The following is a 14695-nucleotide window of genomic DNA, read 5'->3' on the forward strand; positions in this document are numbered from 1 at the left end:
TGGACTCCCGCTGTTCTCTACCCACCAACAGCCCTTCCACAGTGCTTAGCATTGATCATGTGAGGACAGAATGGTTCCTGTCAGTTTGACATGCAGCACTGTCAGAGAGCATGAAGCACGACATAACTCTGTAAAAATAGTGACAGTAAACAGAAGAGGAAGGATGTGGTGATGGTGTCGGTCAGACGGCAGCAGTAAGGACTGCAACTACCACCACTTCACAATCCGAGTCCAGCCAATCAGAAATCACCTCATAACTATCACTTTGTCTGGTCCATAGTTGCCTAGAATAATAGAAGTTAACTGGATTTTTATGATTTACAACTGGGTAAATTACTGTAAGGATAGAGGAGACAGGTTTTCTTTCAGTAGTGGTTTTTACAGTCAAACTTGTCTGTCTTATTTAACCTTCTGAACTCCAAGAGGCAGCTTCTGGGAGTTTCTTTCCTCATATTTTTACTCACTATGGTTCATTTTTCACTTCAATCTAAAGTCCCGTATCTCTATGGAAAAAGAACAACCATATCTAGTAGGAGAGAAAACTCAGAAATGTGCTTTTTTCGCATTTTTACAAAACAAAATAAACAAAAAAAGTTCAATTTCTTTGATTAAAATGAATAAAAATGTACAAAAAACTCAAGGGTCCACATGTGAAACTAATACTGGGAAGAAAGGTGGTGCAACCTCTATGACTCCTTCAGAGGAGTCATAGGAGTCTTGGTGGCCTCCCTCACTAGTCTCTTAGTTCTTGTAGAGTTTTAATCCCTAACATGTCAATAACTCAGGTAAAATCACACCATAAATGTCCTTTTCAGGTCTGAACCCCTAAATTTTGTTGAGTCTCTTTTGCAACATCAGTCAGAGTCTTTTTTACTGGAAGGCGGTTTGACTCAATGGCTGTCTTTAATATTTTTAATCTGCTGTAAGAAAAGCATCGACATGACTACCAAACAATTTTATCATCTTTATATTGCATGTTAGGCATATTATCTGTCAGTTTTAATTTGATTTAATTTGATTGTTACAACATGTGTATTACTGAAATTAACATTGTAATTTATTTTCAAAAGACAGTAAATAGTAAGTAAATAGTAAGTAAATATATCACAGATCAGTTGTAGTACCTGGTTGTTCCACCAGGTGGAGCCTCTTACCATTTAATACTGTAGACCAGGGGTCACCAACTATATTTGTCAGAGGGCTAGAATTTTACCAGACAGTCACCTTGGGGGCCGGACCCTCAAACAAAAATTAAATAAAAATCTAATTTTGGCATAACTTTATTATTTGATGTTTATTGTTTATATTTTTTCCATTTCATTACAAAACTGAAGACATTTTTAGCCTTTATGAGTCAGGCTCCTATCACCTATACCACAGTCAACCACCAGGAGTGATAGAGATATTTTGCCTCAACTCAATTAAGTCAACTTTATTTATAGAGCACTTGAAAAACAAACACCGCGGAAGTGAAAGGAAAAGGTCTCTTAACACAGGTAAAATGTCACTCTCAAAGGCCATGAAAGGAAAAGTTGATGTGGAAAACAGATCCTTTATAATGACTGGACTGAAAAGTAGGCATTTATCCTGCCAACCTTCCGAAATGCGTCACCTGTATGCCTCATTTGCAACGAAACTGTTGCTGTTGCAAAAGAATATAATCTGCGCCGTTGCCACAACACTAAACATACAAATTTCAAGGATTCATATCCTGAGCAGTCAGAGGCCCGTCAGAGAAAAATGGCCACATTGAAATCTGCCTGCACCCGTGCAAATGGCATTATTACTCGAACTTTAACTGATCAAGAGAGAGTAAGGTGTGCATCTCTGCAGGCTGCCTGGGTGCTTTGCAAACATAACCGGCCTTTCACGGAAAGTGAGCTTTTAAAGGAGAGCACGGTCACCGTTCTGGAGGAACGGTGCCCCCGACAAATCCATGGACAGAGTTATTGCATCTGTCAAACAAATGCCTCTCTCTGCTTCAACTGCTGCACGTCGTGTCCACGTCTTGGCAGAGCATGTCCAGCCAGCTGTCATTGACGGGATCAAGGAAGCCAAATACATTTCACTGGCTATTGATGAGTCCACTGACAACACGGATATTTCACAGTTGTGCGTTTTTGTCAGATACTTTGATGGCAAAGATTTCCGAGAGGAGCTGCTGGCATTGCTTCCGCTGGAGGACAACACCACTGCTGACATCATCTTTGGAAAACTGGAGGATTTTTTTAAAAACCATGGATTGTCCCTGGATGAAATCAACCTGACAGTGACAGATGGTGCACCTGCCATGATTGGCAAAAACAAGGGTCTGGTGAGCAGAATAAAGACTGTCGCTCCTAAAACTAACGCACTTCACTGTATTATCCATCAAAGCGTGCTGTGTGCAAAGCTAAGCGGGGAGCTCAAAGAGGTGATGGAGAAAACAATGAAAATTATTAACCACATCAGAGGAAATTCAAGCACGCAGCAAATTTGTGCTGGAATCCCAGGCTTCTCATGATGACCTGTTACTCCACAATGACGTGGGCTGACTCAGTAAGGGCAAAGCACTGCAGCGCTTCGTTGAACTCCGTGCCCAAGTTGTGGATTTTTTGAAACAAAGTAAATCAAAAGCGGCAGCTGACCATCTCCGCATCATGCAAGACAGAGAATAGATGTGCAACGTTGCGTTTTTAACAGACATTTTCTCCCATTTGAATACACTTAATCTCCAGCTGCAAGGAAAAGAAAAATCAGTGGTGGATTTGGTGGAAAAACTTGATGCCTTTGGGAACAAACTTGATCTGTTCCATGCAGATTTGTTGTCAGAGAGGCTGCTGCACTTCAACACACTGAAGATGGTGGGAGAAAGCAACGTAACTCTCCGTGGTGCTGAAAGCCTGAGCACATTCTGGCTGTCTTGTCCCGAGGACTATGGCACATTGAAGACGCTGGCTATGTATGTGCTCACCATGTTGGGTTCAACCTACACCTGCGAGGCTGCGTTCTCCAAGATCAACTCGATAAAAACACACGAGAGGAACCAACTGTCAAACCAGTCTTTGGAGGACTGTTTGCACATAAGTCTGACAGCAGGCCAAGCCTGATGTGGAAAAGTTGGTGTCAGAGGGGAAATGTAACTTCAGCCATTAAGCAGTGTGAGGAGCCCATTTCAGCCTTGTGATGTGAAATCGCTATAGCCCACTTAACGTTTTATTTGATGTGCCAACATTATTTGTGACCTGTTTTGTTCTGGTACCAGGTTAGTATTTATTTACCATGCTATTTTAAGTTATGCCAGTTGGTTTTTCCTCCTTTTTTTGTCCTGAGAAGTCTACTAGTTTGAAGCTTGTTGTTGAGACTTTGAAATAAAAACCAAATGTTAAGTAAGGGCATGAGGAAATGTTATGTTAAAAAAAAAAAAGAACTGTGTGAAACAATAAATGTTAAACAGTGCAGCGAGTCTGTCCTCATTTCGGAATGTAGCCTAAATAGAGTCATAAATGGTGGGGATTACTGATAGTTAAGAGTCTCAGTTATTGTTGTTTTTAGTTGCTTTAATAGTGTGGACCACATGATATTTTCTTTGATCCCCCTCCAATTTTGGAATCCAGTCGTGGGCCGGATTGGACGGTTCGGCGGCCTGGATTCGGCCCGTGGGCCGCCAGTTGATGATCACTGCTGTAGAGACTAGATGAGATGGTGACTTGGACTACTTATTTCCGTTGTGTCATGTTTGATTTTTTTATCGTTGCGGATGAATAACCTCTTTTTTGGTTTGTGTAGTCACAGCAATGTGGGGGATTAGCTAGCAACGGGCACCATGACAGAGACTTCTGGAGCAGTTAATGACTTCCAGCCAGTGAGCTAGCTTAGCAAACATGTCTACCGGGATGCTAATTCTGTAGTTGTCAATGCAGTCGATATAATCTTACAGTGAACCCAAGAGTCAAGGCTTAAAAGATGCTTCATTAGCATTAGCATTAGTGTCTATGATTCGTTTTAACAACTGATTATTGATCGATAAACTGGACAGTGATTAATTGTTTCCAAGTTGTGTTCCAAGGGCAACTTGTTTTTTGGTGAAGCTTTCATAGAGACCTGTGAAATAAAGTGATTCTGACAAAATACCTTGTTTTTTAGGATTTTCTTTGGCTACAATTCCAGACAGAACCACATGACTGTACAGTTTCTAGCCGATTAACGGAGTGATTTTTTATAAAAGACAATGTGCCTTCCACACCTGTCATCAGGTTTTGGGGTTCAGAGGGTTAAAAGCTGCCTTCAGTTTAAGTTCTGTGAACAAAAACTCGACTCATTCTGAGGTTTGTTCTAAAGCAGGATCTTTGGCTATAAATATCATTAGCGTGAAGCTAGTGGTTAGCTCTGCTAACTTTAAAGGAAGCACTGTCATTATTATTATGCTTTCAGTTTGTCTGTGGTCTTTGTTCACAGACTTTAACCTTAGATTTGTCTCGTTCTACCTGAAACAAGTGGCTCTGGTGGAGACACAGTGGAAAATGATGGATGGAGTGACACTACCAGACAATGAATCTGGGCATCATACCTTGTAAAACTTCAGAAAAGTTCATACGAAACTCCTTAGCTCTGGCTGCACGCAGAGGCGACACAAAGAGAGGAAGAAGAGGAAGACACAGAGGCCATGAGAGGTTAAAGTCTGGATTAGCGCAGAGCAAATACAGAACACAAGCACAAAGTGAATATTTAGAAAAACATACAATCTGTTGGTCATTTAAACAGGAAATCAAATGTTCAGATGAACGACTACCACAGTCATCAGTGCTTTTCTCATTTACAGAATACTGTTTTGTGTTTACGACTGTAAAAAGAAAAAAAACATACAAAAACAAAACAAAGCTGAAAAAAATCTGGTAGCAAAGGTGCCGGAAAAAGTACTTGTTTTTGTACTGGTTTTATACTGGTTTTGGTCTGGTTTTGGACTTGGTTTGGAGATGTTCTGGACAGGTCTAAGATTTGTTTTTAGACTGGTCTTGGACTGGTTTTGTATTGGCTTTGGACTTGGTTTTAGACTGGTTTTTGACTTGATAATGGACTGGTTTTAGACTGGTTTTGACTTTGTTTTAGACTGCTTTTGGTCTGGTTTTACCTTGATTTTGTACTTGGTCTTGGACTTGGTTTCGACTCAGTGTCAGACTGGTTTTGGACTTTGTTATAGACTGGTTTTAGATTGGTTTCGACTTGGTTTTAGACTAGTTTTGATCTGTTTAGAGACTAGTTTTGGACTTCGTTTTGGACTTAGTTTGAAGTTGTTCTGGACTGGAGTAAGATATGTTTTTAGACTGGTCTTGTACTGGTTTTGGACTTAGTTTGAAGTTGTTCTGGACTGGAGTAAGATTTGTTTTTAGACTGGTCTTGTACTGGTTTTGGACTTGTTTTAGACTTGGTTATGGACTAGTTTTGGACTGGTTTCGACTTGGTTTTAGACTGGTTTTGGACTTGGTTATGGACTAGTTTTGGTCTGTTTAGGGACTGGTTTTGGACTTGCATATAGACTGGTTTAGTACTGGCTTTGGACTGGTTTAACATTTGCTTTTGGTCTGATTTTGTGTTAATTTTGTACTGGTTTTGGACTTGGTTATGGACTGGTTTTAGACTGGTTTTGGACTTGTTTTGGACTTGTTATTAGACTGGTTTCGACTTGGTTTTAGACTGGTTTTAGACTTCATTATGGAATTGGTTATGGACTGGTTTTAGACTGGTTTTGGTCTGGTTAGGGACTGGTTTTGGACTTGGTTTGGAGTTGTTCTGGACTAGTCTAAGATTTGTTTTCAGACTGGTTTTGTTCTGGTTTTCGTACATTAGAAAACCGTGGAATACTGTCTAGAAAACCGTACACAGTAGAACAGAGTAAAAGGACAGATTAGTGTATTTCTAACTATATACTGTGTAAATCAAGGGAAGTTTCACAGTACTGTACTTCTGGATGTCTGTCTGAGAGGAAGACGTTATGAAAGCTCTGGTAACAACCACATGCAGACATGGGTTTAACTTTTTGTTTCACTGTGTGTCTGTGTGATTGTGTGTTTCTGCATGTGTGTTTGTGTGTGAGAACCAAACCAGGCTGTCGGTGGGAAACAAAAACTTGGCCAACAAATGCGACAACGCAACGTTAAATGTTTCACTACTACAGGAAACGTTGCATTTATTCTCCTGAAGCCGACAGACATGCGGTCCATCGGTTGTTGTCTATTGTTGGAGCCCCAATTTTGCACATCCACAGGTTTATATGGCTATTTAAGGGGTCTGCGACAGTATACTTAGATGCTTTAATGTACAAAAACACATTATTTTTTTGGAATTGACCAACTTATCTTGTTTGTTTTGTCTGCCGGCAAAAACTCTAACCTTGACATGCCACACTTACCACTTTTTGTTTTCTACTGATGTTAGAACCCTAAAGAGACTGAGTTTTAGTAGAAACATGGATCCATCCATACATATACACTGACAGGACCTTTCTGGGGACACAACACCAGCCTCATTTGAAAGGTTTGCACATTTTCCAATTTTCATGGGCCATAAATTTGTCACAAAATTTGTCCTAACAACTCATAAAATCACCCCAAATGAAACAGAAATTATCTAAAATGACTCAAAAGTTGTCCAGATGGACTCATGTTGGCATTTTTTGTCAAAATATCTAAAAACTGGAACCTTGTCTGGTCAAATTTTCCACACATCAGAATCTACTGATGTTAGAGCCTCAAAAGTTGGTGAAATCTCAACCAAAGACTGTATTTTAGTAGAAATATGGATCCATCCAGATATATACACTTACAGGAACTTTATGGAGACACTAGACCAACGTGGGTTGAGAATACTGCACATTCTCTCATTTTTAGGTGAAAATACTTCGTTAAAGCCTCTACAAAATGACACAAAATTTGTGAAAATAACTCAAAAATTGTTCAAAATCAATCAAAATGACTAAAAAATGCCCCAAGTTATCAAACAAAAGTCCATAATGACACCAAAACGTGTCCAGATGCACTAATGTTGACATTTTTACATGTGAAAATAACAAAACTGGAAAATTGTCGTCACATTTTCCACACATCAGATTCTACTGATGTTAGAGGCTCAACAGTTGGTGAAATGTCGACCAAAGACTGTATTTTAGTAGAAATATGGATCCATCTATATATATACACTTACAGGAACTTTATGGAGACACAATACCAGCCTGAGTTGTACATTTTGCCACTTTTTTTTTCATTTTAAGTGTCAAAAATAAAGAGTTTATCCTCTACTAGAGAGATCAAATCATTTAAAACTGCTGGAAACTATTTTTTTGAGTCCAAAATGGCTCAAAAGTTGAGAATAATTACACAAAATCTGAATTAAACAACTCAAAAATAAAACAGAACTGGTCAATGTCATAATGATGTTTCTTACCGATGACGCTGTCGTAGTCCACGATGTCGAAGTAGACCACGGCCACCGAGCTCCAGACTCCCAGCAGAGCCAGAACCACAAACCAGGTGAACATGGAGAACTTTGGACCTCCTCCTGCGTCTCCTCCACCTCCTTCTGTCCTCTTCCCATTCTTACTTTCCACCGGCGTAGTCCTCCCCTCTGAAGGAATAAATGGCAGTTATCCCTCTTGTATAGGGGCGAGATGTTCTTCATCTACGATACTTCCTGGTTTAGATATGTCTTTACTTCTAAAACTCCCTCAACAAACTATTAAACTCTCTTTAAAACTAGAGAATCAAAAACTAGGGCTGAACGATCTGGGAAAAATATCTAATTTGTTCGACACTTAAACATTAGATTCTACTGATGTTAGAGCCTCAAAAGTTGGTGAAATGTCAACCAAAGACTGTATTTTAGTAGAAATATGGATCCATCCATCTACAGACACTTACAGGAACTTTATGGAGAGACTAGACCAGCCTTGATTAAAAAATGTTGAACTTTATCCCATTTTCAGGTTCAGATAAATCGAATGTAAACCGACTATTCAGACAAAACAGGACATCTGACATCTTTCTGAAACAACAGATCAATATCTTTCACTTTATTCTGATATTTTAAAGACCGTTACTATTCATTTGGTAACATTATTCAGTTACAAAATGCTCCAAGAGAAGACAGGGAGACTTTCAGACTGGTTTTGGACTGGTTTTGGATACTGTTTTGGACTTTATCATGGACTGGTACAGGACTTGGTTTTAGATTGATTCTGGAGTTTTGTACTGGTTAAAAAGCTGGTTCTAGACTGATTTTGTACTGGTTTCCACTCGGTTTTGGACTTGGTTTGGAGTTGTTCTGGACTGGTCTAAGATTTGTTTCTAGACTGGTTTTGTACTGGTTTTGGACTTAGTTTTGTACTGGTTTAACATTTGCTCTTAGTCTGGTTTTTGTCTGGTTTTGGGGTCTGGTTAGGAACTGGTTTTGAACTTGGTTTTGTACTGGTTTAACATTTCCTTTTTGGTCTGGTTTTGGACTGACTTTGGACTTGGTAAAGGATTGGTTTCATCATTTGCTCTTGGTCTGGTTCTGGTCTGGTTTTTTGTACTGATTTCTGTCTTTGTTGTATAAAAACACGTGGGAACCTTTGATTTCTATAATAAAGAATCGGAGCAGCTGAAAGGGCAGGCTGACCAGGAATAGAGCGAAGAGTCAACACGACCCCGACACAGAGGGAGGCGACAGAAATAACTGCAGCTAATGACAACAGCTGTCCTCTTAGGGAAGCTAACTGTGCTAATGCTAATGAATAGAGCGGCTGCATAAACAGCTCAGAGTTGCTTCGACTCACTCCAAGAGTCTCTGAGAGCAATAAATGCTGGACAAAGCCTTCTGTGATTACCGGCGACTGGAAAGAGGTCCTTAATGGCAGTTACACAACCGTTAATGCAAAAACCACAAAGACTGAAGAGCTGTTTAATTAACAGTCTCCGGCATTAGGGTGAATTTTTATGCACCAGTTTGTGCATTTTTTTAAATTAGTTTTGAGTGGAAATGTCTCATTTATAAAAAAGGAAATTAAAAAATAAACTGCTCCCACCACTCAATTAAAAGCAACTTGATATTTTGTGTAATTTAAATTCAAATTTCTGCATTACTTGAATTAAATGTTCTGTCTTTGGTGACTTTTAAATAAAACAAACGTGTGTTTAAAATGCAGGGACGACTCGACACTCCACAATGCAAGATTTTACGAAACACCCACGTAAAATCTAAACAAGTCATAAAAACACCCAAAAAACCTCCATAAACCTAAACCAGGGGTGTCCAACATGCGGCCCATGGGCCAAAAGTGGTCCTCCAGAGGGTCCAATCTGGCCCTCAAAGTGTAAAAATTACAGAGAAGACATTAACTGCAGATTGTAAATTAGTAAAACTATGAATTTAAAATAATTTCTAGACCATGACAAGTTGTTTTGATCCTAAAGTAAAATACTAGATTGTTCATTGTTCTTTTGGCGTTTTGTGTGTCATGTTTGTAATATTTTGTCATGTTTGTCTTTTTTGTCTGACTTTTGTAGTTTGTCTCATGTTTTTGTAATTTTGTGTCTCGTTTTTGTGTCTCCTTTTTTAAATATTTTGTCTTATTTTTGTTGTGTTTTGTAATAAAGTAAAATCCTCTATGGTTCAGTTCCAGATGACTAAATGTTGTGTTCCTTTGTCAACACTGATCTGGAAGTTGTAATGTGGAAATGATAAACTGAGGCTGAATGTTGCTGAAACTGAACTTATTTTTCTTGATAAATTTCATGTTGTTCATGATGTTTTGCAAAAAGGTAATTCCTTAAATGTGAACATTTTTGGCACTAAAACACAGGAACCATTAGGAGTTGTGGTTATTTCTAGGTTATTATGCTGTGGTTTTACTGGTCACTGAAGATCAAACTGGGCTGAATGTAGAACCTGAACTAAGATGAGTTTGACACGTCTGACCTAAACCACGCCGTGCAACATCTCACTTTTCTCTGGATTCCTTTGAAACTTTGAAAACATGCTACAAGGTCAAACCAGCTAAATAAAAACCCTACACCAATCCATGCCAATCCATGCCACACCACACCCTCCTACCTGCCTCCTGGACCACCGACTGCACCTCCTCCTGCAGCCGGGAGACGTCCTCCTCCTCCTCAACTCCTCCTAGATGAGCCAAACCAGGCCAGATCAGAGCCAAATCCAAACCCAACACCTGAGTCCTGCCTGCCGGTCCTACCTGTCTTCTCCTGCTGCTCTATCAGCGTCTCCTCCTCTTCTTCACTATACACCACCTCCTCCACAACCTCCTCCTCCTCGGCATGGATCTCCTCTACAGGAGCTGCAGAGGAGGAGGACGAGGAGTAGGAGGCGCCGTAGCGGCTGTAGCGCTGCATGGAGCGTCACAGCTGAGCCCAGAAACCAGCAAAAACCATCAATAAGACGCAGAAATGTTGGTTTAAAGATGAAGAAAAAACAAAGCAAGGCAAGTTTCAAGAAGCAGAAACTGAAAATATGTCAAAGTAAAAATATTTAAAGCTTCTCCAGAAGATTCCTTCAGGTAAACCGCAGCTTGAACACGACAAGTAATAAATAACAAACAACTACTGCTGATTATGGATCATCCAAACAGATTAAAAAGTCCTGCAGGAGGTGTTCTGAATGTGACGGAGCCGAGCAGCAGAAGCCAGCAGTTCCTCCTCTTCCTCCTCCTCTTCCTCCCTGATTGTGTCGGCCTCCAGAACCCGATCCACTCTATTCTTAGAGCCGACAAACCCTGAGTCTGCATCAGATGCCAGAGAGGACAGAACAGTCCAACAGATAACCTTGATGCTTGTTTGTTGGCGGTCACACTGCCATTAAAGGGACAGGAAGGGTCCGGTTCTACCGCAGAAACTCGGTTCTGGAGGTCCACATCTGGAGGCCCAGTCATTCCTGATGCTGCGTTTGGCTGTTCACGTTCAAAGTAGCACAAATAGTTGAGTATTAAATGAAAAAAGTGCTGAGCAAGAAGTTCACACCAACATGTTTTAACAGGGGCTTGTCATTTTGTGTCTCATTTTTCTGATATTTTGTCTTGTCTTTGTTGTTTTTTGTCTTTTCTTGTCGTGTTGATCTTGAAGTAAAATCCTCTATGGTTCAGTTCCAGGTGACTAAATGTTGTGTTCCTTTGTCAACACTCTGTGATCTGGAAGTTGTAATGTGGAAATGATAAACTGAGGCTGAATGTTGCTGAAACTGAATTTATTTTTCTTGATAAATTTCATGTTGTTCATGATGTTTTGCAAAAAGGTAATTCCTTAATTGTGAGCTGTTTTGCACTAAAACAAAGGAAAGATTTAGCATTGTGTTTATTTATAGGTTATTATGCTGTGATTTTACTGGTCCAGATCACTGGATATCAAACTGGACTGAATGTGGAACCTGAACTAGGATGAGTTTGACATCCCTGATCCAACAGAAGCAATAATAATGTTGTACTAATTAATGATGATGATGGAGCTGTTTAAACCTCATATATCATCCTGGAAGCTTCATGTCAGACTCATAAATATGTAAATATTGTCAGTAAAGTGCGCTTATGAGAGTTTAACTTAAACACAGCAGCATGAAGCTTTAACTGCTGCCTGGTAAAAAGTTATTAGCTCGTTAGCTGCTGCTAGCAGGCTAGTACACACAGCTAGGTTAGCTTAGCTTAGCCTCATCTACAGGGTCACTTTCATGCTGATGCTGGAGGAACAAGCTAGCAGAGCATCCTTCAAATTCAGACTCATCAGTCTGGTTAAACTGGACAGCTCAAACCAGCAATATTCTGGATATTTACACAGCTAGCAAAAAAAAAAAGCTAAACTAGCCCCGTTTTCATCACAGCGACACTCAGACCAGACTCCATTTCAAATTTCTGCCAGTTTAGCATCCTGTTGTATAACAGCGGTTGAAACACTTAGGAAACCCGTCATCACAACATTTACATGAACACACAAATAAACACACAGTTCGACATCGGTCAAAGGCACAAATTGTGTTTATTTTGTTAAAACTATGAGTTCTACTGCGGGTTAACTCGGCTACCAGACGCCCCGCAGGACGCGCTTTCTGCCCAGAGAGGACCGTGGGAACCACCGGCAAAACAACCGCGGAGGCTGCAATTTGTGTCGATGTCGTGTTGGTGTGTCAGCCGCATTGAAGACTGAACCTTAACGATTCCCGAGACGTTCACGGTTTTTCCTCTAACGCCCGTTAACATTTGCCGACACGGAAACAACTTTAAACGTCGGGTTTTGAAACGGAGATTTGTACGGGAGACACGGAGGCGCGTCCCGGGCTCGGGGAATCCAGACAGAAAGGGGCACTGACCTTTCCTGGAGTGGCTTTTGGGATTCTTTCTCTGCGCCATGGCTTCGTAGATCCTCAGATGTGGGGTTTCCAGCTAAGCAGCTACGAGCTAATACGCTAAATTAGCCGCTAACATGAGCGAAGCGATGTTTCAGGTCAGATGAAGAAGTTCACCAAAAATCACGTCCTCACTTGGATACCAGAAAGCCAAAGTCCATAGTAACCGTGATTGCCCTCTGGCTTCTCCAATCACAGCGGCGGATTCAGGGAGTAGGCGGGACTAAAGGCGGGTTCTCGGGGCTGTCCACCAATAAGAGTGTGGTACATGTTCCCCGCGCGTCCCTCTCTTTGGAAAGCAGCAAAAACGTGGCAGACGAAGAAGAGGAGTTTAAAACATCTGACTGGGGCGGAGAGTCACCTCTAAAATCACATCTAAATCCAGAAATCAGACTTTTTAATGCACCTGTACAATATTCTGTGTTTTTTGCTCTATTCTCACTTCACCAATTGTCATTTTGCATTACTGTTTGTATATATATTCTGTTCCAGATGTGTAAATAGCTGTATAAACTTACATTTTTTGTATAGAAGTACTTTATTATTCTCTTTTCCTAATTGTTAGAGTGACATCAACAACCAAAACCAAATTCCTTGCATGTTGTGTACGTTCTTGGACATTAAAGCTGATTCTGACTCTGAAATTAAATGGCAAAACAGAAAATTAAAGCTCAAAATCTGAATTAAATTCAAGAAAAATCACAGTGAAATCAACCCTTCAGTCATCAGGTTTAATAATGTAATCTGATGTGTAAAGTGAGCAGCTCCCCCTGTAGGATTTTAAGTGCCTGCTCTGTACATCCAACCACCACAAAATGACAGCAAGAAGTCATAGAACGACCACAAAAAATGCAAAACTAACACAAAAAGACGAGTAGTGACACAAACATATCACAAAAAAACACAAAAATCACCACTAAATCATGCAAAGTGACAAGAAGGAGACACAAAACGACCACAAAAATCGGTCAAAAAGGAAAAAAAAAATATGACCACAATCTAAACAAAGACAAAACAGGGACACGTCGACCACAAATATATGCAAAATGACCACAAAAAAAATCACAAAACAAAAAAACAACGTTAAACAAACACAAAGAGACGAACAATGATGACAAAAATACACACAATGACCACAACAAGTTGCAAAACAAGCAGAAAAAGACGCAAAATTACCAAAAAAGACAAACAGAAAAAGACACAAACTGACTGCAAAAACTTGCTAAACGCCCACAAGGAGACACAATTATAACCACAATGAACATATCAATTAATCAGAGTTTATTTGTATAGCCCTTTACAACAGCCTAAAGGGTGACCAAAGTGCTTCACAGTAAAAAACAAGAAAATAACTTAAAAAATTAGACACAAAATAGTTGTTGGGCTCAGATGGAGTTCAGCTCGTTTGGTGTGCATCGTCCTGACATTGAAGCACGGAGGTGGGAGTGTGATGACATCAGGCAACATGGGTGCAAAACATCACAGAAAGACAAAACAATCAATTAAAAATAGAAAAAAATAGACACAAAATAACCAAGCAAAGCTCAACAAAATCTAAACAAAGGCAAAACAGAGACACAAAATGACCACAAACAGTCACAAAACACAGGACGACCACAAGAAGACACTTAATTATAACAAAAAGACGTAAAACAACCACAAAGAGACTCAAAACAAACCTGAGCAGGACTACCACAGTGAATGCATGGTCCTGGCGGGATAAAATAACAGCATTTAGTGTGTTAACCTCGTATTTAGCTCAGCTAACTGCTGTGATGTCTGCATGTGATAGGCTACGGATCGGAACCGGAAGTGGTCGGACAGTAATGTGATCATTGGTGAGGGTGTGGACGGAAGTGACCAGGTGAGGGATGGAATCAATCAGACACGTGCTGCAGATTGGCATCAAGCACGCGACCACCGAGCACGTTGAGATAACAGAACCAGACCCGGGTCAGGTCCAGGTTCTGGATTCAACTGTCCACACCGACACCAGCGTGGGAACCGGACCGGAGATAAAAACGTTTGTTCCACAGAGGAGTTTAGAAAGATGGATGAGATTTGATCCTGTCAGCTGACTCTGGAACTGCTGGTTCCGATGAGGATTCTGACCGTGGTGACCGTCGGGTGACCGTCGAGTTCTGGAGACTGGGACCGACCGACCTGTTGAGAATCGGAGAGGACGGAGCGGCAGGTGAACGGATGGACGGCGGTGAGGCGGCTCCACGTCTTCCCGTCCTGCCATCGGACCAGGAAGACCGGCGGGTTCAGGTTCCAGAGGATGGATTCTGTCCTGGACGGGTTCAGTCGGTGAAGTCCAATGGTTCATCTGAGA

The 14695-nt window shown here is 40.6% G+C and overlaps 1 protein-coding gene across 15 annotated transcripts in view; it reads right to left on the bottom strand.

The window, feature by feature from the left end:
- The window catches only part of unm_hu7910 (un-named hu7910), a 46755-nt gene extending 34250 nt beyond the window's left edge, over positions 1-12505 (bottom strand). For 3 of the 15 annotated variants that reach the window (XM_055007360.1, XM_055007358.1, XM_055007357.1), the window contains exons 1-5: positions 12325-12468; positions 10208-10918; positions 10066-10134; positions 7420-7599; positions 4550-4594 (exon numbers count right to left, since the gene is read on the bottom strand). In XM_055007360.1, the coding sequence (XP_054863335.1) occupies positions 4550-4594; positions 7420-7599; positions 10066-10134; positions 10208-10364 (451 nt within the window). In that variant the 5' untranslated portion in view covers positions 10365-10918; positions 12325-12468. Of the gene's footprint in view, positions 1-4549; positions 4595-7419; positions 7600-10065; positions 10135-10207; positions 10919-12324 lie in introns of all 15 variants that reach the window. The other 12 variants (XM_055007352.1, XM_055007362.1, XM_055007354.1 and 9 more) reach the window with 12 other exon arrangements.
- Positions 12506-14695: the final 2190 nt, after the last annotated feature.

This window comes from Amphiprion ocellaris, chromosome 22 (genome assembly GCF_022539595.1).
Source record: "Amphiprion ocellaris isolate individual 3 ecotype Okinawa chromosome 22, ASM2253959v1, whole genome shotgun sequence".
NCBI classification, from domain to species: Eukaryota; Metazoa; Chordata; class Actinopteri; family Pomacentridae; genus Amphiprion; species Amphiprion ocellaris.